A 26,268-nucleotide genomic window follows, 5' to 3' on the forward strand; every position below is an offset into this window, starting at 1 on the left:
TAAAGGTCCTTTGTCAGAAACGTGATTGGCAAAATTTTCCCAATGCCCTGGCTTCTCATTTTTTTCTCTTAACAATCTCTTTCACAGGACAAAAGTCATTAATTGTGATGAAGTCTAATTTATCTTTTTTTTTTCCTTTATGGATTGGGCTTTTGGTATCTTTTCTAAAAATTCTTTGCCTGACCCAGGTCTCAAAGAGATTCTCCTGTGTTTGCTTATAGAATTTTTATAGTCTCAAGAAGGTTTATAATCCATTTTGAATTAATTTTTATATAAGGAGTGAAGAATGGTTCAAGGTTTGTGGTTTCCATTCTGAGTGTCCAGTTGCTCCAGAACTTTGCTGTATTCCCCTGGATATCTTTTTATACAGTACTCATTGACCTATGTGTCTTTGCTTTCATCAAAAACATACTTTTTTTTTTAATGTATGCTGCTCTACCATTGAGCTATACTCCCCAGCAATTTTATTTTATTTATTTGTTTGAAACAGGGTCTTGCTAAGTTGCCTAGGCTGGCAGGGAACTTGGGATCCTCCTGCCTTAGCTTCCCAAGTCGCTGGGATTACAGGTGTGCACCACCACGCCTGGCCATTGAGGAGGATTGATAGACTGGAAACTTTATCCATAAGCTCATTAACAACTCAACCCACTTTCAGTCCTTCCAATTGAGAAATCCACATACTAATAGCCCAGTGCAGCCTTTTCTGAATCCTTGTCTCGCTTACTTCTTTCTGTGGTTGCTGTTCATTTTGGCTTTGCCTGTTTCTCAATTCTGCCCACGTTAGAAAAGTATGAAGTTATGCAACTCAATTCCGAAACAGGATCTAGGAAGAAGCTTTGAGTCCAAAAGCTAGATTCAAGTCCACCTAAAGTTGCCTCAAGTTACTGAGTTCCTACTGAATGGCCACCCCCTCCCTTGTCACTCTAGAAGGACAGTTTATGTTTGATTCATTTGACTCCAGTTTCACCTTAACAAGTGAGCAAGCGAGTATTGCTGAGGACAAACCTTTTGTTGGGTCTCTTTGTGGCCCACTAAGGTATAAGCCCAGGGCACAGGCGGAGTTGCCTCTGGGAACTGAAAGACCCTTTTGTCCAACTACCAGGTGACTTTACAGTGACAAGGAGACCTCAGAGCCCGATTGTCTTTAGCAAGTGGAGGGTCAGGAGGTGCAGAACTTGTGAAGGGAGGTCTTTGTTTTCACCTGGCACTCAGGTGACAGATGAGAGAGCAAAGGAGAACACTGGCATCCTGTGTCACCTCCTGAAATGACTTCTGTGGGACTTGGGCTGCAGGTTTGAACAATCGTGCCTGTGGACTGGGGTCAAGAAGGCCAGAAGAGGGAGGAAGAAAGGGTGAGGGGCCCCTCCACGGCCCTCCATCCAGTGTTTTGGTTTGTGGAAGCATTTGGACAGATGCAGTCACCAGAATCTGAGGAATGGAGGCAGCTGAGCTGGCAGGGGACTTTCCCCGGGGGTGGCCACCAACTGTCTGTCATTTGTGTGTGTGTGTGTGTGTGAGAGAGGCTGCTCCCTGCATCACCATGCAGCCTGGCCCCCTGTGGTCTCCATGGGCAGCAGCACAGGGGCCACCTGCTGCCCTCCTCCCACCTGTTTCCTCTAATGGCCACTCTGACCTCAACCTTAGGATCTTGCTGGGACTGGCAGGGTCTCCTCCTAGCTGACATCTGTGTCTCTTTTTCCCCGCCGGTCCACCTGCCACTAGGTCGGTTTTCCTAACGTTCACTTTTGCCTATGGCTTTCCTCTGCTCTGTGACCTCCACTGGCTCCACGTGGCCCACTGGTATGTCTGCCTCCTTGGCCTAGAATCTGATGCTCCGCTCTTCCCTCTGAGCTTCGCTTCCGGTCACATTCCTTCACATACGTGTGCAGCTTGTCTAACGTGGACAGGCCTCGTGCTTTTCCATTCCAGGGCCCCTTGCTGGTCTCCCTCTCAGAAGCTTCCATTCTCCCTTCTCTGCATTTGAATCCTCTTGTGGATTCCACGCCTGCTCTTCGTGTGACCAAATCTGCTCATCGTAAGGACAAGCCTGACCTCCCTCCTCGAAGCTTCCTTCCTTACAAAGGGAACCCCTCTGGTGTCCTGATTCCTTGTAGTTTCTTGGGTCTGGCGTCTTAAGCTCATCCCTTCAGGACAGAGCCCGTGTTTAAGCTGCCCTGTTGTGCTCATCTGGTGACAACACATGGCACTTAGAAGAATCGCCATTTATGTGCTGTTCTGTGCTAAGAGCATCTCAAACATCATCCCCTCTCTTCCTCCCAAGAACCCTCACACAGGAGTTTTGACACCTAGCGTATGTGATTTGTTGAGTATTTATTTGAGCAGTACCAGGCTATTCTAAATCTTCTTTATTTTATTTTTTTAGTTGTCCATGGACCTTTATTTTATTTATTTATATATAGTGCTGAGTCGAACCCAGGGCCTCACACATGCCAAGCAAGCGCTCCACCACCGAGCCACCACCTCAGCCCTAAATCTTTTGCCTGAATCAGTTCATTTAATCCTTGTATTAACTGGTGTGTAGGTCTTATTATTGTCCCCATTCAAAAGGTAAGGAAACTGAGGCCCAGGGAGGTTTACTGGCCCATTGGAAATGATGCTTCTCAAATGACTGTCCCACCGGTGGGGTTGCTGGCTTAATTGCCTCCCGTCCGCTCTAGGTATTCTGATGGGCGATCAGCCTTCCTCCAATCCCCAGACTCCTCCTCCACTCCTCGCTGGATGATCCCACATCCTAAACACGAGTGGGTTTCCATCTGTGGCAGGCTTACCGTCCCCTGCTGGTTCTTGTGTACTTGCTTTGTCATTTTTTTATCCCAGACTAATTTCTTTCTCCCCGGGCTGGCGCTGATTTGGCATTAGACGGCCTGGGTTTTTAATCAAGGCATCCTGCGGCCACATGGTGGAACTCAGCTGGCACTTGGTTCTGGCGCGTGCCCAAGGCTGGATGCCAGCCCCCTTGCTGGGACCGTCTGGCCTCAGAGCTTCTTCAAGTAGTTATTTCCTCAGGATAGTGGCCAAAGTACTGAGCGGCAGAACTAGTTCCTCTGTGTCAAGGTTTCCTTAGGATTCTCTTTGGCAAAATGGAAACCAGTGTGGTCTTGTATCCCTAGTGACAAGCGCAGGAATGGGTATAAATAATAATAATATTATCAATAAATAATCATCACATAAATAGAATTTTTTTTTTCAGGGAGGTACTGGAGATTGAACCCAGGAGTGCTTTTTACCACTGAATTCTATCCCCAGTTCATTTTTTACTTTGAGATTGTCTTGCTAAGTTGCCCAGGCTGACCTTAAACTTGCAATCCTCCTGTCTCAGCCTCCTGAGTCACTGGGGTTACAGGTGTGTACCACCACACCCAGCTGTTCTTGTTTTCTTTTTTAAAACTAGAGTTGTATGACCAGGAAGCCAGGGATATTCTGTAAGCAGGTGTATCAGTTAGCTTTTGCTGCATAACAAATAGTTACAAAACCCTGATGTTATCCAACACATTTTTACTGCTCACATGACGGGGTTTAGCTAAGGGCTGGTTCTGCCAATCATGACAGGGTTGCTGCCATGTCTAGTGGTTGCTACTGTCATCTACCCCTGGCTGGCAACAGCTGGGGTAGCTGGAGTAGCTTGGCACTGTGCATGTGTCTTTCATCTTTCTGGGCCCAGCAGGATGGTAGCCTGAGGAGAGAAAAGTGAGGGAGAAGTGCACTGTCACAAAGCACACCTCAGGTGGTGTAAGCAGAAAGCTCAAGAGGGCCAGTCTCTGGCTGTGGCACTGCGAAGAGTGGCCACATTTATCGATTTATTTTTTTATGTGGTGCTACAGATCAAACCTGGTGCCTCAGGCATGGAAAGGAAGCACCATACCACTGAGTCACAGTCCCAGCCCATAATGGCCACGTTTAAATGAAAGAAAACCAATATGTAGACATATTTGAAGTAGACACCTCTTTTCAGTGGAATCTTGCAGGAAGCATAAATCAATGATTCTCAGGGGTAGGGTTCGAGTGGATGGTGGGGACAGGTGTTCTGTGTCTTCCTCCTGCTTCCTCTTGGCTTCCATAGCTACCGAGGAGCAAATCCAAGAGTTTCAGAAGCTGCCTCTGACTGTCACTGGCATTCCTCATTTACCTAGAGCACAGCTTGGCTCCTCCAGGCCCTGCAGTATTGTCCCCATCAGAGCTTCTAGTCTGCAGGTGACTCAGAATAATTATCCACTCTGACGTAGCTCAGAGGTGAGGATTAATCAAGCCATTCTCAAATCATCTCAGCCACCATGGTTTTGTTGTATGATAGTCAGTGACAAGGTTCTCAGCTGAGCCCGTCCCAAGAGCATCTCTGCTATAGGGATATTTTAAGCCAGAAACACAGGTGCAGGTCACAGATGTTGGGTCTCCCTCACTTGTTGCCCATCACTGTCCTCTGGACAGTTCTCAACTTCCCTGTGTAAAGAATCAAAACATGAAACCCAGCACAATTCATATGTTACTTTCAAAACAGGTCACATATGCTGGGTGTGGTGGTGCACGCCTATAATCCCAGCAGCTAGGGAGCGGAGGCTGGAGAATCACGAGGCAAAGCCAGCTTCAGCAACAACGAGGCACTAAACAACTTGGTGAGACCCTATCTCTAAATAAAATACAAAATAGGGCTGGGGATGTGGCTCTGTGTTTAAGCACCCTGGGTTCAATCTCCAGTACCAAAAAAAAAAAAAAAAAAAAAACAGGCCACACAGGAACTTTCTTAAAAGTGGCTATTCCAGCTACTTTTGTTTACAACTGATCAATATAATAGTGTAAAACATCTACTTAAATTCTCATAAATTCTGCAGCAGGAGTTTGGGCAGGGCTCAGAGGGCACAGCTTGTCTCTGCTCTGCAATGCTGAGGCCTCAACTGGGAAGATGTAAAAGGTGGGGTCAGAATATCTGCAGGCTCTTTTACCTGTGGCAGCGGATGCTGGCTGGAGCCTTGGCCTTGGGGCTGTTAGTCAGAACACCTGCATGCAACCTCTCCAAGTTATCTAAGCCTCCTCTCCGCATGGTGGCAGGGTTCCTAGGGTGAGCATCCCAAAAGAGGGGGCCAGAGGAACTTGTGTCTTGGTCTCTGACCTAATCTTATCAGTCATGCCACATTGTCAGTGGCCACAAAGTCCTGCCCAAGTTCAAGAGGACAGGAAATAGATTCTGCTTCCTGATGGGGAGCAGCACTGTTTTGCAAGAGTATATGAGACTAGAATTGTCTCTGTGGCCATTTCTGGAAAATGCGGTCAACCACAGTGCATTAGCAGACAGTGGGGTTCTTTTTATGCCTCATTACCAAGGCCAAAGGAACCAGAATACCTGGCTGAAGAAAGCTTGTTTTAACCTCTTGCCCCTTACCCCATCAAGTCCTCAGGAAGGCTTTCCAGCTAGGGCTTTGCACATCTGCCCAAGTTCACAACCTGGAGAAAACACAAGAGAGACCAGAAGCATAGATCAAGAAGCAGACTCTAGAGGTGGATGAAGGGGACTAGGCACATCACTATACATGCAGCCCAATGGCCTAGGGCTGTGCCTCAGTTTCCTCATCTGTAGAATGAGAAGAATAGCATTTAGTCCCTAAGGCTGTAATGATTCAATGACCCTACACCTGGCACATGGAACGTGTCCACTAAGAGCCTGGTACAAACAAATTTTTACCAAATGCATATCAGAGCACTAATCTCCAGGATATATAAAGAATTCAAAACACATAAACTAAAAAAATAACCCAATCCATAGATGAGCTAAGGACCTGAACAGACACTTCTCAGAAGATAATCAATCAACCAATATATGAAAAAAATGTTCAACATCTCTAGCAATCAGAGAGATGCAAATCAAAACTACTCTAAGATTTCATCTCACTCCAGTCAGAAGGGCAGTTATTAAGAATACAAGCAACAATAAGTGTTGGCGAGGATGTTGGAGAAAAGGCACACTCATTCATTGCTGGTGGGACTGCAAATTGGTGTAGCCAATCTGGAAAGCAGTATGGACATTCCTTAGAAAACTTAGAATGGAACCACCATTTGACTCAGCTATCCTACTCCTCAGTTTATACCCAAAGGACTTAAAAACATCATACTACAGTGACGCAGCCACATCAATGTTTATAGCAGCACAATTCACAATAGCTAAATTGTGGGACCTAGATGTCCAATAGATAAATGGATGAAGAAACTGTGATATAAATACACAGTGGAGTATTACTCAGCTTAAAAGAGAATAAAATCATGGCATTTGCAGGTAAATGGATAGAGTTGGAGAATATCATGCTAAGTGAAGTAAGCCAATCCCCCCAAAACAAAGGCAGAATGTTTTCTATGATAAGTGGATGCTGATCCATAACAGGGGTGGGGGGCAGGGAGGAATGAAGGAACTTTGGATTGGGTAAAGGGGAAGAGGGAGTATGGGGGTAGGAAAGATGGTGGAATGAGATGGACATCATTACCCTAGGTACATGTATGAAGACACGAATGGTGTGACTGTACTTTGTGTACAACCAAAGAAATGAAAGATTGTGCTCCATTTGTGTACTATGAGTCAAAATGCATTCTACTGTTATGTATAACAAATTAGAAAAAATTAATTAATTACTTTTTTAAAAAGAGCCTGGTACAGTGGTGTATGCCTGTCATACCAGTGATTTCAGAGGCAGAGGCAGGAGGATCTGGAGTTCAAAGCCAGCCTCAGCAACTTAGAGAGACCCTGTCTCAAAATATAAAATGGAAAGGACTGGTGATGTAGCTCAGTGGTTAAACATCCCAGGGTTCAATACCCCAATACAATAAAAAAAATATATCTAATAAATATCAGTCATTCATGAAAACAGTTATCAGTGTAATCTCAAGCTCACACCTCAGCATGTTCTGTAAATCCTGCCCTGCTCCTGCGTCTGGAAGATTCCTCTGCAGTCACACTTTGATTGTATTAATCATCTCATCAGGGAACCGCTGGGAAGCATTAGCTCTAATCCCACTAAGACCCTAGCTGCATGTAGGAGTCTCATCTGTCTGATTTTATCCAGTGTGCTAGGCCTTAGAATCTTATCAAAAAATTTTAGTGTTTATATTTTCACCATTTCTAAGTTGATACACTGTGCTTCCTCTGTTCTAAGATGCCACCAATTATATGTAACCATTGACTTTAAAACTCATCTCAACATTAAAACATGAGGAGAGAAGAGTACAAGTCAAAATTAAGGAAGCCTGTTTTGTTCGTTAAAATTTCGAAATATGGAAAACAAACAGGGAAATTACAGCTTCTTACGGTTAGGTCAGGAATAGGATACTTTTTTTCTTTTTTGGTCAAGAATAGGATACTTTCTTTCTTTTTTGGCTGCGGGGAGGTACCAGGAATTGAACTCAGGCACACTCGACCACTGAGCCACATCCCCAGACCTATTTTGTATTTTATTTAGAAACAGGGTCTCACTGAGTTGCTTAGGGCCTTACTAAATTGTTGAGCCTGGCTTTGAACTCACGATCTTCCTGTCTCAGCCTCCCAAGCTGCTAGGATTATAGGCGTGCACCACCACACCCAGCTACGTGTAGGATACTTTTGAGATCAAGGGGGACAGAGGTCTGCCTGTTGTTCATGTGCGTAAAACATGGTTATTTGTTTGGGATTATCCCAAACAAACTGGAACATAAGCTAAAACCATGAGTTAAAGAGTTAAACCAGATTTAACCACTGTTACCCTGCTGGGGACTTGGCTTCCATCTTTTCTGTCAGTATACATGCAAGTACATTTTCACACTGTAAATCTTCTTTGGAGCCTTTTTAATTTTTTTACCTTTATTTTATTTATTTATTTTTATGTGGTGCTGAGGATAGAACCCAGTGCCCCATACACGCGGGGCAAGTGCTTTGCCACTGAGCCACAATCCCAGCCCCATGGAGCTTTGTTTATATATATTACTATGTTGTGAATATCTTCCTAAGTTACCAATAGCAACAATAGTGTTTAAAGCTGTGGTCTATGATTTTTAAAGTAAAAATATTTTCAATGTAAAAGTTTTTTAAATCCCCCCAAAAAGGGGAGAAATCACCTTAATGCCATCACTACAAAATATTCATAGTTAACATTTCATCTACAGTATTTTTCTTTTAAATATTTTTCTTTATTTGTAGATGGACACATGACTTTATTTTTTAATATTTATTTTTTAGTTGTAATTGGACACAACACCTTTATTTCACTTGTTTGTTTGTTTATTTATTTATTTGTGTGTGTGTGTGGTGCTGAGGATCGAACCCAGGGTCTTGCACGTACGAGGCGAGTGCTCTACTGCTGAGCCACAACCCCAGCCCCACAATGACTTTATTTTATTTATTTATTTATTTTTATGTGATGCTGAGGATCGAACCCAGTGCCTCACGTGTGCGAGGCGAGTGCTCCATCGCTGAGCCATAACCCCAGCCCAGCAGTATTTTTCTTGAAATACATTGTCTATTGTACTTATTAGGGTGGTGGGAAGGGGGGATGGAATTATAACTTTGTGCCTGATACTTTTTTCTTTGATAATAATGTTATAAGGATAAACTACAGTTTATTTAATCAATGTGTACTATTGGATATTTAGCGTTTTCTAATTTTTCCACATTTAGAACACTTTGGGTTGACTAATTTTTAAAATAAATCTTGGCCTATATCCATGAATAATTTTGCTAGGATGAATTATTACAGGTGATGTCATTGTGTCCAAGGATACATGGTTTTCGGGTTTATTTATTTATTTATTTATTTATTTATTTTAAGAGAGAGAGAGAGAGAGAATTTTTAATATTTATTTTTTAGTTTTCGGCGGACACAACATCTTTGTTTGTATGTGGTGCTGAGGATCGAACCCGGGCCGCACGCATGCCAGGCAAGCACGCTACCGCTTGAGCCACATCCCCAGCCCCTTCAGTTTTTTTTAGACATTTGATAACTTAGTGTTAAGTTAAAGGCACCTTCTGGACCCAAACTCAACAGTCAATGCTTATGTGCTAGTTTGCCATTAATATGATTTCACTGCACAATACTTTACACGTGTTAAGTGATATTTATCCTCATAACATCCTTGTGGGGTATACTATCATCATTATGATATGGATGAAGAAACTGAAAAACCAAGGCCACCCCAAGGTGGCACCAGCCTTTGAACCGAGCTGGTTGCATTTAGAAATAAAACTCCATTGAAGTGGAAGGGAAACCAGGGCATGGAACAACCTTCTGTTGGCCAGTGTCTGTAGACAGTTGCCAACCTTTCTGGCCATTCTTTCTTTCTTTGGCAGTACGAGGGATGGAATCCAGGGGTGCTCTACCACTGAGCCACATCCCCAGCCCTTTTTTATTTCTTTATTTTGAGACAGGGTCTCACTAAGTTGCCCAGCCTGGCCTCACTCTTCCCAGTTGCTGGGATTATAGGCATGCACCACTGGCCATTCTCAGAAGCCTGGTACTTAAACCTAGGAGGGATGCAGGTCTGGTCCAACTGCATAGGACAAACATGTAGTGAGTTCTCTCACTGAGAGGTTTGTTTTGTGAAATCCAGAGCCTAGATCCTGTTTGTACCTGCAAGGAAGGTTTATTCTCATGAAGAACATGAGACCTGGAAGGAGATGTGGCAGATGCTAAGATGGGTGTTGGAGAGAGATATCTCTGCAGTCTGGGGACCAAGAGGGCAGAGTGCTTTAGGGAGGGTCTAACTAGTGGCTATAATGCAGTTACTGGACCCCTGTGGCTATTTAAATATAAAGTAATTAAAATTAAATTAAGAATTTAGTCCCTCAGTTAAGCCAGCAGGTTTCAAGTGCTCAGTAGCCACAGGTGACCATTGGTCACCATAATGGACTGCATGGGTGAGGAATGCTTGTTATCACAGAGAGGTCTATTGGACACCTGATCTAGAAGCAGGAGTGTGGCCAGGGGAAATGGAAGAAAAGGGTAAAGAATGGCTAGAAATCCACTTTAATTTGGACATGGGTTGTACAAAGGATATTGGAAAGGGCTCTTGGAGCTATTCCTTGGTGCCTCCTATAGCACCAATAACCCAAGTATGCCTGCTTAGGGGTTGTACCCTTGTGTTATGAGGAAAGACCACCAATCTCCCCATGGTCTGCCTGAGAGGTGCCCTTTACCCCACTACCTGAGGTGCCCAAGGGGGTGACCTGCTCTTTTGCCACCCCAGAGTTCAACTGCCTGACCTTGGGTGCCTCAAAGAGGAGGAGCAAAACAAATAAACAGGAGTTTTGATGAATTGTCAGGAAGGGATTTAAATGGCCACTGAGTCTTGAAAGACCAGGAAGTCAAGGGTGTCTGAGACTCAGGCAGGGAAGGGTTAAAAAGGAGGCCACCCTGTGAGGCCTTGGGTTTTGGCTGTAAGGATTCCATCTCAGCTTAGTGTGGGGTGTCTTGCTCCTTCTGCACACATAAGCTCTTTGTTTGCCTCATAAAATTATAGCATGTTAGACATCTGGGCCCCTTAGAGATGATCTCCACATCCCCTGCCAAGATGATCCAAGAGCTCAGTGTTTTTCCTGTCAGTCTTGGTCTCCATTGCCCCAGAATATTCCTTCTGTTCTTTGCAGAGACACAGACAAGTTGTGTCAGCCCACCTTGCTCCTGTGAACCATAGGAAGCGACAGACACCAGCTGCCCACCTGTATTCCACCTGCGCCCCACCTGGCCTCAGTCAAGGTTTGCTTGACTGCGTCAGACACATGCCTGCCAAGGCTCTGCGGGAGCCTCGGTCTTTGCACTGATGACTTTTGTGAATGGAGCACCTTGTTGCTCGGTCTGACTGTGGTCAGAATGGGAACTATTGCACTTTCAGTCTATCAGAGGGAACCAAAAATTGTTACGTACTCTTGGATGAAGGCCCACGCTGTCATGCTGCCCGGTTTGCTTATTAAATGGAATTATTACTTTTAGTTTTACAAATAAGAACAGTTTCCGATCTTCCTCTCATGCCCTTCGGGGAAGAGAGATGACTGCAAAACTCAATTAATTCTTGCCTGGTCTCCATTCCTTCCTCTGAACCTGTTGGGCAGTGTATTTTATTAGTGGAAATTTTCAAACATTGATAATACTATTGAGCCTTCTGACCTGCCACCCTGCTGCAACTGTCTGCCACACTTCCGGTCCTTGCCACCATATTATTTTTAAAAAACTTTGTTTTTGGTAAATCAATGGTTGTGCGTGTCACTATAATCCAAGCTGCTGTAAGACATTTCCATCATTCCCCCAAATCCATTGTGCCCATTTGCCATTATAGTACTGGGAAGCAGACCCTGTACCGTGCTCTAGCTCACCTACAAACATTACCATGTGTGGGTGAATTGCTGGGCATTCTGCTGACTTGTCATGTGGTTTCTTCTCAAGAACCACCTCTTCCACTTATGCCTAAAAACCCAGTCCTGTATTCATAGCTATAGCCCAGGGAAATTATCACAGGAAAGAGGCTGCACTTGGCCTGCCAGCCATTTTATGTCGGAGAGCTGTTGATAATTCAGTTTAAACCCAATTTCTCTTTTACATAGATTATTGAAGGCCTACTATGTACTGGGCATGGGGATACAACCATTAATTCATTGTGGACCCTGTGTGTGTGTACAACAAGGGCCAACTGCGTGCACAGTTGGGAGAATGCATTAGGAAGGGCTGGGACTAGATCATCCAAACTCTCAGGCCTGGCATGTTAAAGGCCCTCAGAAAAAAATATATAAAATTGCATTCATGCATTCATCTGCCTATTCATTTATTCAACAAATGTTATAGAGAGCCCAGATTCTATTCAGGAATCCCAGCACTGAGAAAAGAACAGTGAACAGAACAGATAAAACCCAGTGATCATGAGCCTCACTCCGGAAGCTTCAGACAGTAAACAAATAGATAAGTGTGATATACAGCTTGCTGGGCAGTGATAAGGGCTCTGAAGCAGAATGATTGAATGAGTGGCATCTATAAGGTATAAAATATTTGTCTTTTTAAAAAGAATATAAAACTACATGTACAGTGTGATCTGATTTTTGAAAAGGAAAAATAATACATATTTGCTTAAAACATATATATATATATATATATATATATATATATATATATATATAAAGAAACGTTCCAGATGCCAGGGGTGGGGTTACCACTGAGAAGCAGCATTATGGGTAATTTTTGTTTTCATAGAAAGACACTCGCTTGAATGAGCTTATGAATTTTCTTTAATGAACAAGTGTTTATTGCATAATTAGAATAACACTTTTTTTTTTAAGCAAGAGACTGAACCACTTTTCTATCAGGCCTGCCTTTCTGAGTTGGAGACCCCAAGCCTGTTTCCCAGCAGGAGGGAGTATGCACAGACACCCCTTCTATCATCCAAAGTCTCAGGGCTGCTCAGCACTCATTCCCAGGATGGACAGGACAGAGAATTTCCATCCTTAGCTGAAAATAAGAGCAGAGCTGGGAGAGGGCTCTAAAGAGAAACAAGAGGTAGCACAGTGATTAGGAGCCGAGACTACAGCCTTGGCAATGATCCAGAGTCCCAGGCCTGGCTCCAAAGCCTGGCTGTGTGACTCTTAGCAAGTTATGTAAACTCTCTGTGCCTTTGTTTCCTTGTAAAAGGAAGATGATGGTAGTACTTACGTCCCCAGGACCATTGTGAGGATGAACCGGGTTAGAAACTGTCAAACCCTAGGCCCTGGGAGCTAGTTAGTGCTCAGAAAAGGAAGCGGCCATCTGTTGTGGAGCATAGGGTCAGGGAGAGCCAGTGGGACATCAGTGACTGAACAAAGAAAACATGGCAGAGAGCAATTCCCCCTGGGAAATGAGAAGGGGAGAGGCAGCAGCGACCGAGCACACCTCTGGCAAGCCCTCACAGCCTTTGGTTGGTCAACATCCTTATCCTCTTCCCCTTAAGCTCCAGGGATTTGTCCCTTCTCCCTGGATGCCACCACTTTGGCAGGTCCCCCTGCTAAGCATCAGTGCAATTTGGATTCCCATAGGCAAATGCTGGGCAGATACGAACCATGGAAGAAGAAAGGGAGTTCTGGAGGCCCGGGTCTGGTTCCTTGCTGCCCCTTAGTCACTACCTTCTGACACGCCCCTGTGGGACTCTTCTTGTTGCTGGCTTTGGAGGAGACGCCCCTGCCCTGGGTGAGCTGGGTGGGAAGCTGGTCAACCCAAACCCTCGGGAATATGCTCACTCTGCACAGAGTCTTAGGGTTCCGACCTTGGCTTTGCCTCCAGGTTCTGTCTACCATCTGTGTGAGCTGCTCTGGGCAGATGGCCCATCCGGGTCCCCACTTTATCAGGGCTGAAGGAAGGAATCACTGAGCCAGCATCAAGCTTCCTGAGACCTCGTGGGTGCTCAGTAGAGGGTTGTCACCACTGCCTTTCTCGCTCCCTCGCCCCATGGGCTCCCACATTGCTCTTTGAGCCTCTACCCAGCCAGTTCCTTCACTGCTCAGGGGTTGACCTCAGACATCTTTCTCGGTTCCTCTCAGTCCCGTCCATCTTTGCTGACACACACACCAGGTAGCCAGTGTGGAAGCTGTGGAACCCTTTGGGGAACCATCATTACCATGGCAACAAGATGCTGCAGCTGAAGTGAGAGTCTGCTAGCTCCAGGCTACCAGGGTCCCAACCCTGGCAACACTCGTGTGCTTGGTGCGAATCACTTAATGTCTGAGTGCCCCAGCTTTCTTTTTGTAAAGTGTAAGTGACTGTACCTATTTCGTAGGTTCTTGTGAGGACAGAATAAGAGCGCAATGCAGAGGAGCAGAGCTTGGTGCACAGTGAGCAATGGACGGATCGTGGAGACTACCTTTGCTCTTTGGGTCGTCCCAGGAGCCACGCTGATATCCATAGCAGATGTCCTTCTCTTTATGAGGTTCACCCTCGTATTTCCTGGGGTGTCTCCACATTGCACCAGCTGCCCCTGGTCCTCTTTGATGACCCATTCCTCCAAGGGTCTCCTTGTGGAGGTGACTGTCCTTACCCTGTTCATTCACTCTGCACAAATACAAAAATATCCACCCACAGTACAGCAAGACTGCGAGGCAGAGGATGCTTTGTTGTATTGCCTTGAACTTCAGTTACCACTAAAGAGTGAGAAACTGGGTCAGATGCTAAAAGAGAAGTAAGCTAGAGAGAAACCACTGCTCCTTGCAAACAAAAACTTTTGACTTGAGTTTGGTCCAACGTAAAACCCGAAACCACCAACTATATAAGAAATGTCAGCGGGGCTTCTTGCTCTTGTGGGTGTGATGACATTTTTGATAAATTGGGCGTTCTAGCCCAGTCCGTGATCCTGATGACTTTTGGCAGTGAAGCAGTCTTGATACAGGTGACACAATCATTGCATGGATCCTCTGGACCACAACTGCAGTGGGAAGATGGTTAGAGACCCGGGGTGTTTGGCCTGGCCTGAGGACCAAGCAGAGTGCTCTGGCTCCATCGCAGGCCCACCACGATGTTCTGCCTGGAGAGCCTCAACACCAGGCCTCCAGAGGGGGTTGATGAGGAATCTGCCAGCTTGGAGGTGTTTCGAGAGGCGTCTTCAAATCATTCTCCCTTTCTTCATGCCAGGCACCGTGCCCCATCCCAAAACGATGCTCAACAGCAGATATCACTGTCCACTCCTCAAAGGGCTATAGAGGCCAGTCAGGGAAGGACGAATGTTTTTAAAGTGTGGTAGAGTGCCACGGAAGTGTCACAGAGAATGGCAGGAGGACCCAGGTGACTTTATTCACCCTGTGTTGAATTGAGCACCTGCTATGGTGCAGGGCCCAGGGAGGGTACAGCCAAGGGTCCCTGTCCCTGGGCAGTTTGCATTTCAGTTGGAGAGGACAGTGGTAAACAAGTTAAGCGACAAGCATAGAGATACAGTGTGGGTGAGAAAGGTGCCCCAAGAGAATATCGGACCCTGCTGGGAGGTGGCTAAGTGAGGAACCCCAGATCCCCGTATATCCTGAGAAGCAGAAGGGGTCAGGATCAGAGCTTGCTCCCTTGGGCCTTCTGAATAAATTCTAGGTCAAGAATATGAGAAACTATTGAGGGGTTTTATGTCTTAGGCCTTTAAGGAGTTCCAAAATCGATGATTGCTTTGTAGACAACAGATTGATACAAGTTGGTGTTCACATCAGTAGGGAAAGGTTGGGTTGTCCAATAAATAATGTTGGTGCAGTTGATTGACTAATTGGATTCAGTTAGAAACCAGTTGTGTTCCCCAGGTCATGCCTTCTACAAAAGGAAATCCCAGGTGCTTAAGAGCTAGAAGTGATACATTCAGTTGGCCATCCTGTCTGCTGGATCTGCATTTGTGGATTCAACCAACAATGGATTGAAATAATTGGAAAAAAATTGTATCTGTACCAAATATGTACAGTCTTTCTTGACATTATTCACTAAGCAATACAGTATAACGACTATTTACATAGCATTTATATTGTGTTAGATATGATAAGTCATCTAGAGGTGACTTAAAGTATATGGGAAGGGGTTGGAGGTGTAGCTCAGTGGGAGAACACTTGCCTAGCATGCATGAGACCCTAGATTCCATCCCTAGCACTGTGTATGGGAGAACGTGTGCAGGCCATATGCAAGCACTACACCCTTTTGTATAAGCCACTTGAACATTCTCGAAATTTGGTATTCATGGGACATCCTGTTCCTTGTAGATACCAAGGGACAACTGTTGTTTTTTTTTTTTTTTTTAAGAAAACACATTTATTTCTGTAGAAGACTTTTTTAAAAAATTAATCTTGAAGTAGAGAATAAGAAATAAAACCCAGAAGTATATTTTTAAGTGATGCAGATTGGAATGTATAAAAAATTAAACTTAGTTAAAAGGCTAACATAAGGGAAATTAGAGATGGAGAGAATAATTTGCAAATCTATAATAGACAATAAGTTAATGTTCAGACTACAAAGAATTCTTCAAATTTTCAATAAAAATATAGGCAATAGAAAAATAGACCAACAACACAAACAAGCAGAACCAATAAAACATGAAGAGATATCCAACCCACTAGTAATTGGGGAAATGAAAATTAAAGCAACAAGATATTTCTATCCTTTTCAAATACCAATAATACTGATAATCTGTGTTGGCAAGCTTCCCAGTGTAGGGAAACTCAAGTATTTGGGGGATAGCATTTTGGCACCGAACAACAAAATCTTAAACGTGTATATGCTTCTGCTCAGTAAACATACATCTACTAACAAGTACGTCCAATTCTTTGCAGGATTATTTGCATTAGTAAAAAATCTGGGAATGCACTAAATGCCCACCAAGAAAAGATGGTGTCAGTAGCAGCTCTCAGAGGCAGTCTTCTCCCCAGCAGGCTTTGGGTAATGGCTGGAGACAGTTTAGATTGTGGCAAGAGGAATGGGTAGAGACTGGCATCTAGTAGGCCAGGATGCTGTCATGGGGCCACCTGCAGGACAACCGGCCACCATGGAGAATAACCAGCTCACAATGTCCACAGAGCCAAAGTGGAGAAACTCTGGGTTAAATAAAGCTGCAGACATACTGGGGAATACCGTGCAGCCAATTGAAAGAAAAGGTTAGATCTATGTATATGACACTAAAGAGCTCCAAGATGTGTCGTTAAGAAATTGTTTTTATGAAGCTTACTATGTAATCCTTATAATGGAAGAAAACAAGTGAATTTTAAAAAACGCTAAATATCATTTCCCTTGCCCAGAGGCAACCACTGTAACCAGCTTCTTATAAATTCTTCTAGAACTACTCCCAGCATGGACAAACATAGACTTTAGCTTTTATTATACTGACCCATGACCTTACTGCTTGATTAAATGAAGAAACCAAGTTGCTGGGATTACAGATGTGCACCACCACACCCCATTCCTCTCTTGAATCTCTATGGCGTTTTAATTTATAGCTACAAAATTAAATTATGCATGGGGGAGGGGTGGGGCAGGACTAACCCTTGAGAGTTTGGGGTGAGACTCCCAGCTACATGTCTGTTCATGAGAGTGAACTAAAACTATTCTAAGATGCTGATATAGTGGAGGCCTTAACAGGGAGGCATCAGTTAGTTTCCTTAGAACAAGGGCAAAATTCAGCCAAAGTCAGGAAGGTATCAAATTCCTCTTGTGCCTGCCCACTGCCAAGGCAAGTCATTTGTGAGCCTTTCTGCATTAGAATGCAGTTTCCAGTCCCCAAATCATCATCCGCATTCTGACTTTGGGAACAAACCTGGCTTTCATCTCCTGGGCTTTTCTAGAAAAGCCTCTCAGAGTCGAGTCTGAGAGTTTCTGATGCTGGCTTTCACCTGTTCCACCCTCCTCCCCTTACGCCTGTTTGTCTGTCTCACTAAAACATCATCCTAAGGTCAGGCCAGGGAGGGTGGAGTTGGGTGACCTGCTGGCATCCAGCCTGTGGCTCCCCAAATAAAGACATCTGGTGCCATCTTCAGCCAGACACAGGTAGGTGCAGTGAGCAGGCCTGGCCAGGATGGGAGGGCTGCAGTCAATGCGTCAGTGTGGGACAGGGGCCCCAGAGACCATCACACATCTCCTCTGCCCAGCTTGGAATCGGGCATCTGACAACTGCTTCCTGAACTCTCCAGAAAGGTCTTATCGTAGACCTCAAAATGCCATTTCTTCCTGGAGAGAGATACCCAGGCTGAGGGCCTGAGCGAGAGCATGGCATCCGGCAGTGCGTGCTCACCTGAGTGTGGCAAAGACTAGCTTGGCTCTGATTCTCTCAGGTAAAGTCAATTTCCTCCTTTTAACCCATGGTGGCATCACAAAATCTTCTCTTCCTTGAGTAAGAATTCAGATAAGATGGAGTCGGAAAGGACATTAGTTCAGGAGAATGGATGCATCTAATCTGAGGTGACTCCACTGACTCCACACAATGTTACAGCCAGCCTGGGGGACCCTGGCTTTGATTTTTTTTTTTTTTTTTTTTTTGACTGGGGATTGAACCACTAAGCTAAATCCCCAGCCCTTTTTAATTTTTTTTTTTTTTTTTTTTTGAGACAGGGCCTCACTCAGCTGCTAAGGGCCTCACTATACTGATGCTGGCCTTGAACTTGTGATCCTCCTGCCTCCGTCCGAGTTGCTGGGATTAAAGTAAATCACCTGGTACCTTGCTTTGATTTGAGGGCTCTTGCACATTACTTTTAACCCCCTGGATATCTATATTTTACTTTCAACTCTCATGACAGTTCAGTATACAAGTACAAACCTTTATGAGCAGCTCGTTAAGAAACTAGTTAGGGGGCTGGGGATGTGGCTCAAGCGGTAGCACGATCGCCTGGCATGCGTGTGGCCCGGGTTCGATCCTCAGCACCACATATGAACAAAGATGTTGTGTCTGCGGAAAACTAATAAATAAATAAATATTTAAAAAAAAAAAAAAAAAAAAAAAGAAACTAGTTAGTCCTGTGGCAGCATCATGTGAAGCTGCTCCATCAGAAGCACATCTGTCTTCCAGAGCACCTGCCTCTGCACCAGTCCTGTGCAGAACTCCTACCTCAGCCATCTCCCACTTCAATGTGTTTGTTGGAAACAGGAGGTCCCGAGAGGGCTGAGAAGGAGGGGAAAATTAACAGCCTTTTCTCCACCACTGTCTTTTCTTTCTTTCATCTTTCTGGTTGGGTCCTGACTGTTGATCTAAATGATTCAGGGTCCTCTGCATTTGCAGAAGTTACTGGCCTTAGAATTTCTAAAAAGTTTGATTTCAGTCAAATCCTTTTTGGGTTTGTTTGCTTTTGTTTAGTACACTAGCTAAGACACTGGCTGCTTAAAGTTGGGATAAATAAATCCTTGGGCCAGGCATAATGGGCACACCTCAGTAATCCCAGTGACTCAGGAGGATGAGGCAGAAGGATCACAAGTTTGAGGCCAGCCTGGACAATTTAGAGAGACCCTTTTATCAAATTTTTAAAATTCTTTAAAAGGGCTGGGGATATAGCTAAGTGGTAGAGTGAACCTGGGTTCAATTCCCAGTACTGTAAAAATTAAATAAGTAAATAAATCCTTGGCCAAAAGGAAGCTTTTAGGAGTATGCGTAAGCACACATCATGTGCGAAGCCAGTGAGATTTTCTTAAAGTGGGCTTTCCCAGAGAAGGGTGCATGGTAGGTGGCCTTTGGCCAAGTGGACGGAATTCAGGAAGTCTCCCTTTACAACCACATTTCCCAGAGAGATTTGAGATGGTTTGTTACAGAGAAGTCAGTACTTCCTGCTGCACAAAATGCTCAAGTGGCTTATACAAAAGGGTGTAGTGTTTGCATATGACCTGCACAGATCCTCCCAATACACAGTGCTAGGGATGGAATCCATGCTAGGCAAGTGCTCTCCCACTGAGCTACACCTCCAGCCCCTTCCCATATACTCTAAATCATCTCTAGATGACTCATCATACCTAACACAATGTAAATGCTATGTAAATAGTCGCTACACTGTATTACTTAGTGAATAATGTCAAGAAGGACTGTACATGTTTGGTACAGATACAATTTTTTTTTCCAAGTATTTCAATCCATTATTGGTTGAATCCACAAATGCAGAACCAGCAGACAGGATGGCCAAGTGAATATATCACTTCTAGCTCTTAAGCATCTGGGATTTCCTTTTGTAGAAGGCATGACCTGGGGAACACAATAGGTTTCTAACTGAATCCAATTAGTCAGTCAACTGCATCAACATTATTTACTGGACAACCCAACCTTTCCCCTACTGATGTGAACACCAACTTGTATCAATCTACTGTCTACAAAGCAATCATCAACTTTAAAGCACCTTAAAGGCCTAAGACATAAAACCCCTCAATAATTTCTCACACTCTTGAATCAAAATCTATTAAGGAGGCCAAAGGTGCTGCCAGTTCTGATCCTGGGAGCTTAGAGGAGTAAGACCTTCCCAGGCCTCTTTTGTCTTTTGGGAAACTTCCGCATCCCTGTATCACCATGAAAAAGTGCTGACTCTGTTACCCCCCATGAAGAGCTGGAAAAAAAAAATCTTTGCATGAAATTAGTTACAAAAATTGCCTCTCCATCTAGGCATCTTACTGCCTAATCCCAGATTATCTGCATTTTAAAGCAGGCTTGGAATAAAAGTCACCCAGCCCATGAGGATCTCAGTGTAGGTCTGGGGAGGCCCATAGACATCCCCAAGTAAGGGAGGCCTGGAACTGGCACTGATGAGGCAGCAAAGCCCTGACAATCCTGCACACCCGAATCTGGCAGAGGCTCCCTTCGAAGTCTTGAAACAGCCTCCAGGTGTGAATCATTCTATTACCATGGCTGGGTGGCTGCAGAGGAACTGAGAAAATGAAAATACTCACGTTGCTCATTAGCAAACTGAAATATGCAAATGTTGAGGGTGCCTTCATGTCAGGGCCACACTCTGCTTTTTTTCATCTGTTAAGCAGAGCATTCCTCAGCCCCACTCCAAGCTTCAAGCCAAGAGTCCTATTTGTACCTATCACAGAGGATCTTGATGGAGTGCTATGAATGAGGACTTTAGAAAATAAAAGTGATTGCAGCGCTGACCACTTGAACTGGAGTTAGATCCAATCTCGTGGCCTAATTCTCCTTGCAGACTAACATTTTCTACACTAGGGTTTTTCAACAGCAGTTCAATAGTTAAGGGGCCACATTTGGGGCCAGACCATTGTGGATTATAGGGGCCATCCTACCCATGGTGATGTTTTTTAGCAGAACCTCTGGCATCTTTAAATCATGCCCTTTAAATACCAGCAGCAACCTCCTGCACACCTGCTACAGCAACCAAAAATGTGTCCAGACATTGCCAGATGTCTCAGAGGACACAGAGATCACACACGGGCCCACAAACATACATGTATACACAGCCTTTGAGAATCACCATCTTTATAGGAAAGAGGTAGTATAAAATAATCTGTAGTAAACTGATTGTGCTCTTAAGATACAACCTAACAGTTTATATACACTTAATATCTGTGGTTTGGTTTGTTCCCTGTGTGGAGTGGACAAGGTTTTAATCTCTTTGGTCTTCACAGAAACTCAGAATCTCCTCTTCCCTCATCCCAGTCTATCTCCTAACATGTTCATATGTTGCTGGTAACAACGTTTACCTGACCTGTTAATTCAGTAACAGGTCATTAATAATTCTGCACAATAACTTATTCATTTACACAGCATTATTACTTAGGACTGAGCAAGCACTGCCTCCTAAACAGGATTCCCGTATGTTTGATGCTACGCCTCTTTTGTGATGTGGGTAGACAGAACAGCATCCAACATGGAGGGACATGGTCCCTAGAGTCAGACCTGGATTCAAATCCAGCTCCACTGCTTACAAGCTGGGTAGACCTGGACTGGTTACTGAATTTGCATGCCTCCTTTCCCCCATATGAAAATAGGAATGATTTTGTCAATATGGCAGATTCTATAAAGCCTCAATGCAATCACGTTTGTCACACATCAGTAAATGGTCCCTTAGTGCCTGCCGACCGGTACGTCATAAGGTGTGAGTCACCATCTTTGTCGGTCTGAAACAATCAAATGTGGGCAGCTTGGTACAGCTCAACCCAACATGTAACCCTAGGTCTAACATCACTCTAGTCTTTGCTCTGAGAAGGTCCAGCAAATGAATGAAACAATTCTGCTTTGTTATTTTCCTATATTCCTCTTTCTGAGAAGAAGGCATCCTGCCAGCACAATATAACAAACTTCAGAGAGCCAAAGTCTGTCACAGCAGCCGTCCTTGCTCACAACCAGCATGTGTTTTTAAAAGATTGTACTACATGAAAGGGCACTTTTCTGACCTTCCCGCCAATTTGTGTGGAAATAACCTGAATTGGAACAGCCTGTCAATTCTGGCTGTCAGGGGAGCCTTGGGTGGCTGTTCTGCTGTTTGTTCCCCAGGTGCCCGTCTTGGGCAGGCATTTCTCTGATGTCAACTTGCTGTGTTTGTGTCTCAGGTCACTCTGCTGATCGCCTTCATCTGTGTGCGGAGCTCCGTGTGGATCGACTACAGTGCCTTCAGCTACTTTGAAGTCGTCACCATTTGTGACTTGATCATGATCCTGGCCTTTTACCTGGTCCACCTCTTCCGCTTCTACCGTGTGCTCACCTGCATCAGCTGGCCCCTGTCGGTAAGAGCTAGCACTGTCCTCAGCATGTACCAGACAAGGTATCAGCCAGGGCGTTGGGACCCAAGAGAGTCCCTTGCATCTCCTAGTCCACCTCTTGAATCATCCTTTGCTGCTTCAGCCCTGATTTTCCAACCATTTGGTGGACATCTCTGATGTCCTAGTGGTTTCTAGAACTCACTTTCCAGCTACAAGAAGTCTGTAGCTCTTGGATATATTTCCAGAGTGTGCAACCCATCACCATGGTCAATTTTAGAACATTTTATCTCAAAAAGAAATTCCTTCCCTTTTAGCTACCACCTCCTTACCTCTCAGTTCCTCCAGCCCTAATCTTTCTGTCTGTACAATTTTCCTATTCTGGATGTTTCTCTTGCATGGAATAATGTATGTGACTGGCTGCTTTCACTTGGCAGAATGTTTTCCGGGTCCATCCACACTGTAGTATTATCAGGACTTCATTCCTCTTTATAACCAACTCTTTGTCCACCATATAGATACACCATCTTGTTTTTCATTCATCATTGGTGGACATTGGGTCAGATTCACCATTTGGTTATTAGGAGTCATGCTGCTAATAGTCGGGCAGTTTGGCAAACTGCCATACTCTGCCAAAGGGGCTGTAGTGCTGGATGTTCCTGTTAGCAGTGTGTGAGTGTGGCAATTTCTCCTTGCTGATGCCAACTTTTGTGATTTTCTGCTTCTAGCCATTTTAATGGGTGTGAAGTGGTACCTTATGTAGTCTTTTTTTTTTTCCCCCTGTGGTGCTGGGGATTGAACTCAGGGCCTTGTGCATGCAAGGCAAACACTCTACCAATTGAGCTATATCCCCAGCCCTCATGTAGTCTTGATTTGCATTTCTCTGATGACTAACAAAGTCAGCAATCTTTTCATGCTTGTTGATTGTTTGTATTTTTTAAAATAAATGTCTGTTCAGATCTTTTTCTAATTATTTATCTTTTTATTATTGAGTTGAATTTTTTCTATTTCTAGAGAAAAGTCCCTTATTATACATATATGATTTGCAAATATTTCCTCCCATCCTGTTGCTTGTTTTTTAACTCACTGGTTGGTGTCCTTTAAAGAACAAGTTTTTAAATTTGGTTAGTCTAATTTGTCTTTTTTTTTTCCTCATGTTTTGGTACCATATTAAAGAAACTGTTACTAAATCCAAGATCATGAAGATTTGCCTCTATGTTTTCTTCTAAGTTTTTATAGTTTTAGTTTTTACACTTTGAGTGGGTTTTTTTAGTTTGGTTTGGCTTGGTGTCTGTGTGAGTGTGTGTGTGTGGTACTTGAAATTGAAACCAGGGCTCACACACACTAGGCAAGCGCTGTACTGCTGAGCCACATCCCCAGCCCTAGGTTAATTTTTGCATTTAGCAAGAGGTAAATGTTCAACTTCATCATTTTGCCCGTAGATATCCAGTTTCCCAGAACTATGTGGCAGAAAGATTGTTCTTTTCCCATTAAATGGCCTTGGCACCTTTGTTGAAAATCAGTTGACCATAAATACATGGATTTATTTCTGAACTCTCAGTTCTATTCTGTTGGTCTGTCTGTCTATCTTTATGTCATGATTACACCATCTTGATTATTGCAGCTTTGTAGTAAGTTGTGAAATTAGAAAATGTAGTGTTCCCATTTTCTTCTTTTCCAGGATTATTTTGGATCATTGCAATTCCATATGAACTTTACAATCAGCTTTTCAATTTCTACAGAGAGATCAGCTGAGACTCTAACAGGGATTGCATTGAATCTGTAGATCAATTTGGGGAGTACAACCATCCTAACAATACTACATTTTAGGACCCAAGAACATGGATGATCTTTTCATTTATTTAGATCTTCCTTCATTTCTTTCAACACTGTTTTGTAGTTTTCAGAGTATTTTATTCTTTTTGATGCTATTTCAAATGTACTTTTTTTTTCTTACTTTCATTTTTAGATTGTTCATTGCAAGTATATAAATAATTTTTTGTCTGTTGATTTGTAACCTGAACCTTACTGAACTCCTTTATTAGTTCTAATGGGTTTCTAGTGGATTCCTTAGGACTTTCTTTATACAAGATCATGCCCTCTACAAATAGAGACGGTTTCACTGCTTGCTGTCTAACTCGTTGCCTTTTACTGCATGGTCTTGCCTTATTGTAAGAAATTAGTCGAACAAATTAGTTAACTGTCAGATAGAAGCGGCAAAAAACAGACATCCGTTCTCTTTTCCCTGGTCTGAGGAGGGAAGCACTTCATCTTTCATCATTAAATGTAATGTTAGGTATGAGTTTTTATAGATGCCCTTTATCAGATTGAGGAAGTTCCCTTTTAGTTCTACTTTGTTAAGTGTTTTTATCATGAAAGGGTATCAGATCATGCTTTTTTAAAAAAAAATTCCAGTCTGACAGCCTCTGCCTCTTGATTATCCACTCTGTTATTTTGAGAGAAAGTCCTTTGTGCTCATACGTTATAAAGCCCCTTTCAAGTGATGACACCCTTTCGCTTCTTTTGAGAACAAGCTTATCCGGGCATCTGGATGCTGACAGTGAACAAGCAAAGCAGAGAAGAAATGCAAGAGGACAGGAACAAAGGAAGGCTGAGAGGGGAATGTTCAAAGGACAGGCTCAACCACACTTTTTTGGCTGAGTACTCTTTAGGTCCCTTGCGCTTAGGATTCTCTCCAGTCCGTTTTCTCTGTCCCTTGCCATCTTCCTCTTCCTCTGTGGGTGAGAACCCTGGAGGTGGGGAACTTCCAGTTGTTCATCTGCTCTTAGGTAGATTCTCTGTGGTCTCCCTTGTGATCCTCCTAAGGAGGATCTCCACTAAGGAGAAACCCAGGTCTTTGATTTTACACAGTTTTGAGAGGATCTGCAGCTTGAAAGTGGATTAGGGGAAAAGGTTTTCCAAAATTTAATAACTGTCACCCTGATGGGCAGAATTCCATTGAGGAATAATTTCTAAATTTTCATCAAAGAGAACTGAACATGGAGGCACTCTGGATTTCGAGGAGTACTGTAAATGGCCCCATGCTTAAGTTCTCCTCTGAGCTGGTGTTGGATCTCAGGAGGAAGGAAGGGTGAGGTGTCATTCATCCTACGCTGACGAATGACAGAGGTCCAGCCCCTGCCAGGGCCTGCAAAGGTGCTGATTTAAACAGAAATGGACCCTCCTGGGCTGAGGCAAGAAGGGAAGGTGGAGTCAGACCCGCTAGTAGACCCCTCTGGTAGAGCTCAGCCAGGGACACTGGAGAGACCAGCAGGACTTGGGAGAAAGCCAGCGGCCACTACACCCCCACAGACACTTCACAGAAGAGCTGCCGACCTCATGCTGGGCTTTGACTCAGAGTCTGAGAGATCCCCAGGAACAAGCACCCCTCAAGTCCACACCTGGAAGTGTCCAGAGTGGGAAGGTGCTGTGGTCAGCCACACAAAGTCAGCACATTGTTAGCCCAGAATGTCTTCAAAGCAGAAGAGAAAGGTTCAAGTCTCTTTAAGGGGCTTTGCTTCTCAGAGCTGGAGTTTTGTTTAGACTCTGAAGCCTGGGAGTTGCAGGATTACTCATTTTGCTTTTTAATAGCCTGAGCCAGAGGTCAAGGTACTGTCTGCGAAAGGACCCCGGGAGTGGAACCATCCTCAGTGCATACCTCTGCTTTCTGGAGAAGCTTCCTTCCTTTGTCTTGTTCCCCTCCTGCCTGCCGGGCATCGTTGCTCTGGTACTTGGCCTCTTCCTGGCCAGCCTCCCTCTGGCTGCTGGCATGCTATGCCACTCCTCCTGCCAGGGCAAGCGAATAGAGGGAGCATGGCTCTCTCTTCTTCTTGTCATCTCTTCTGAGGCCCAGCTGCTCCCCAGGGACCAGGAGTGGTGCACATCACCCACCTGTTTGCCTCTGTTTCACCCCCAGGAACTTCTGCACTATGTCATCGGTACCCTGCTCCTCCTCATCGCCTCCATCGTGGCAGCCTCCAAGAGTTACAGCCAGAGCGGACTGGTAGCCGGAGCGGTGAGGATGCTCTTGGAACCTTTAGGAATGAAGTCATAGCTTAGTTGCTCCTTTCTTCCCGACGGGGGCAGAGAAGGGCTTGGTTTCCTAGGACCCAACTTCATAGGCTTGATAACTGCCTCCAGCCAGCCAGCAGCTGTCTCCAAAGAG

General features: G+C 44.3%; 1 protein-coding gene across 1 annotated transcript in view; it reads left to right on the forward strand.

Annotated features, from left to right (window-relative positions):
- The window catches only part of Cmtm7 (CKLF like MARVEL transmembrane domain containing 7), a 54,798-nt gene that overhangs the window by 22,768 nt on the left and 5,762 nt on the right, over positions 1–26,268 (forward strand). The window contains exons 2-3 of the mRNA XM_046437266.2: positions 21,957–22,130; positions 26,020–26,118. Coding sequence (XP_046293222.1) covers positions 21,957–22,130; positions 26,020–26,118 — 273 coding nt within the window. The remainder of the gene's footprint in view (positions 1–21,956; positions 22,131–26,019; positions 26,119–26,268) is intronic.

The sequence above is a fragment of the Marmota monax genome, unplaced genomic scaffold (assembly GCF_021218885.2).
Source record: "Marmota monax isolate L192 unplaced genomic scaffold, Marmota_monax_Labrador192_F-V1.1 WCK01_AAM20220418_F8-fsc00021, whole genome shotgun sequence".
Classification (NCBI taxonomy): domain Eukaryota; kingdom Metazoa; phylum Chordata; class Mammalia; order Rodentia; family Sciuridae; genus Marmota; species Marmota monax.